General features: G+C 50.3%; 1 protein-coding gene across 1 annotated transcript in view; it reads right to left on the reverse strand.

The window, feature by feature from the left end:
- LOC104492224 (spectrin beta chain, non-erythrocytic 1-like) overlaps nt 1-3288 on the reverse strand; it is a 28441-nt gene that overhangs the window by 13751 nt on the left and 11402 nt on the right. Inside the window, exons 11-12 of the mRNA XM_010134745.1 lie at nt 950-1194; nt 391-529 (exon numbers count right to left, since the gene is read on the reverse strand). Coding sequence (XP_010133047.1) covers nt 391-529; nt 950-1194 — 384 coding nt within the window. The remainder of the gene's footprint in view (nt 1-390; nt 530-949; nt 1195-3288) is intronic.

A 3288-nucleotide genomic window follows, 5' to 3' on the forward strand; every position in this document is an offset into this window, starting at 1 on the left:
ACTCTTTCCTGCTGCTCCCCCTAGCAGGGCTCTGGACAAAACTCAGCCTGTCTCATGGTTGCCTCTCAAAAAAGTCACCTTTCCAAACTGCCGTCCCAGAGCTCCCTCTCTGCAGAACTGAACACTGCAGCTTCTTTGCTTTTCTGGGACTGAAAATGAAACTTCAAATTTAGGTGCTACCTCTGCTACCCAACTTGAATTGGGTGGAGAGTTAAACCAACACACTAATTTCCCGAGAGCAAGAGAGTACAGCAGTCCCTGAAGTAACAGTTCTCACTAAAAACACGCAGCTTATGAATCTGCAGGTTACAGAGCACACGTTTCCCCCGCTGTAACGAGACCTCCAGGCCAGCGGCACTGCAGCCCCCACCCCTTCGGGAAGCACCGTACCTCCTCGGATGCGTAGTGCTTCCTCGCCAGGAGAGATTTGCCGAGCTCAATGCAGGTAGTGAAGCTGTCGTTCCGGGCGTCGATCTCTGCTTTGATACCCTGGTGATTGTTCATTAGTAGTTCAACAGACGAAACATCCCTAAAAGGACCAACCCACGGTTCAGAAACACGTATTCCACATTGAACAGCCGTTACATTTTCGGACAAGTACATGAAGTACATGAAGGCTGCAGGTCGAACAGCTTAATTCCTGGCCTGTCTCTGCAGTTCAGGACAGCCCAGGCAGCCTCTCCTGAGGAACGGCACCATTCTGGTCCGGATCAAATAAATAAGGAATCAAATAAACAAAGGTGTGGGACTGAATCTCTTGGAACACAATTTTGCACTGCAGCTCCCTCGGTACCGCCAGCCTCTGCTGGCAGCGATGCACCAGAGCGAGCTGCTGCGCCACCGGCAGATCGGGACAGCCCCTCTCTGAGCTTCTGGCTCAGCGATACCCAGTCTTTTCCCCAGTGACCTGCAGCCCTACCTGCTGATGGAGCGGAGACCTTCACATTACCTTGGCTTTTCCTGGGCTTCTATCTGTCGGATAACATCTTCCATCCAGAGCATGAGATCACGGACCATGCTGAAGAATCGGAACTTGTCTCCTGTGTCAACCAGCCTGACCCTGCGGCCCTCGCAGGCGTCCAGCAGCGCCTTCCACGCTTCTAGGACCTCGTTTTCCCTCTTCTGGATGTCGTCGGCTTTGTCTCCGGCGTAGGCAGCCTGCAGGCGCGCGGCGTCCTCCTGCAGCTGCCTCACCTGGGGTGTTTTGTAAGAGAGAAATGCATCAGTGCTCGGATGCTTCTGAGGCGCTACGTCCTCATTCGAACGGCTTTCTGAAGCCACTGCAAACGTATTTGGTCTGTCGATACTAAAGAGGCTTGTTCTGTTACGTCAGTGTGTCCCTCAGAGTGCTGCTCAGAGAAGACTGTTGGGTCAAGGGGCCCCCAAAACAACAGAGACTTGCCACTGCCTCAACCTCCTGTCAGACCAATCCAAAGCGACTGTTAAACGCCAGGGCAAACGGGGACCATTTTCACCATCACGTTTTCAACGCCACGCAGGCGCTCCTGCTCCAGAACCACCTCTCTGACAGAGTATGGGTTTTCAGAGGATGAAAAATGTACTTTACCAACAGAGGTTTATTCAAAAATGTAGATAATCACTTCGAACAGAAGAAAATTTGGAATTTCAAAGAAAATCTGGAAATTCAAAGGTCTTTCTACTGTCAGACATCTCTTTTCCTTTCAAAGGCTGTCTTGAGACATCAAATGCTATTTCTTGACCATTTCATGTATTTTCGAAGCAGGAATCACTCCAGCAGCCCTTTCCTAACAATTTTCTCTTTATCACCAAGTGTTCTAACTACAGGCACAGAGGTCAGGCCGTGGTGCTCTAGCTGTTTCACCCAAGAACGATCCCAAGTGCTCCAGGACAGCTCTGCGCTGTGACTACGTATCCTGCCCTTAGGCTGTGATTACAATTACCTTGCTGAGAGACTGGGATTGGCAGGCTGGGAATGTCTCCCTTTTATGTATAAAATCTACAGCTTCTGAAAGCAAAACGCTTGCAAAATCAAGTGGTCGTTGGATCCCCTCTATTCTAGCATAAACAACTACATAAACGGTGACATCGTCAAGACCTGGCAGGCAGCTTGGCATCTTCTCCAAACTGCGGGCACAAATGCAGCTGGTGGTAATTTCCCCATTCCCTAAGCAACTTGCTCTCAAATTCCCATTTTGGCAGCTGAAGGTTGTTTTTGGGTTTAGAATCCCCCCTGTATTGTACGAACGGCTGCTGCCTTCTCTGGAACATACTCTAGCTGCAAAAGATTCAGAATTAGAGGAGTTCGGCTGCTTTTAAACATCTCAGCCTGGACCACGTACTTTACGTCTCTTCAGACTGCTGTTAGGAAGCGCCATTAAAAGCAGCGTCTAAGTCAGAATGCCCAGAGCCGTCGCCCAGTCAGGAAGCCTGTGCAGGTCCACAGACATCCCCTGGCCCTCAGAACAGAAAAATGAAAAGTGCCTAAGAGAGGAGGGAGTGGCTGGGGCTTTCTGGGGTTTTAAAGAACACAAAAACCCAGCCTCACGCGTCCCCTTGTATTTGCCCTGTCCTCCAAATGTCCTCTGTGATATCGATTCTTCCACGGGACAGGATAGTGGTGTCTTGTGTTCCCTGAGGTGAACATGGCCTAAGCAGCAGGCAAATCTAGGGTGGCTTCCAGCACAAATAACGTAACATCCGAGAACGATGTTAAGGACAGAAAAATCTGAAATCTGTATTTCACATTTCCTCTGGTGTATTAAAACTTCTTTACAGATTAAGTATCTGTTCGATACCTTTCAAAAATTGACTGTATTGTAAGTGAAACACATCTCTTCTAGCTTGCTTGTACACTGCTGTCCAATGCTGACAGCCCACAGCGTACCGCTGGAGCTGCTGCTCCTGGCAGGCAGAGGAGGGTCCCCTGAGGAGCGCAGTGCCTTACCCTCACGCCTCTCCTCTCCACCTCTCTCTGTTCCTACCAGCAGACACTGTCAGGAGCTGCTTTACTTCAAATCAAGGCAGGCGTCCTCTGCCTTTACTGTTTCTTCTTCAACCCAGGACAGGAAATGGAGGAACGTTAAACAATCACCTGCACGTCCAAAAACGCGCGGACTGACAGTTTTCTAGTTTAGATAAACTAATTAACCTAATGCAATGACAGGAAGCGGATGGGTAAGGAAACGAGGCAGGTGACGCGATTCCCACAGAGGTGCCCCTGGAAAGCAGCTGGCAGCACTCTGTCTGCCAGCCATGGGGCGGCCCCGAGGAGCAGCAGCACCCTGCCGCTCTGGCCCCTACACCCAC

This window comes from Buceros rhinoceros, unplaced genomic scaffold (assembly GCF_000710305.1).
Source record: "Buceros rhinoceros silvestris isolate BGI_N320 unplaced genomic scaffold, ASM71030v1 scaffold26444, whole genome shotgun sequence".
Taxonomy (NCBI): domain Eukaryota; kingdom Metazoa; phylum Chordata; class Aves; order Bucerotiformes; family Bucerotidae; genus Buceros; species Buceros rhinoceros.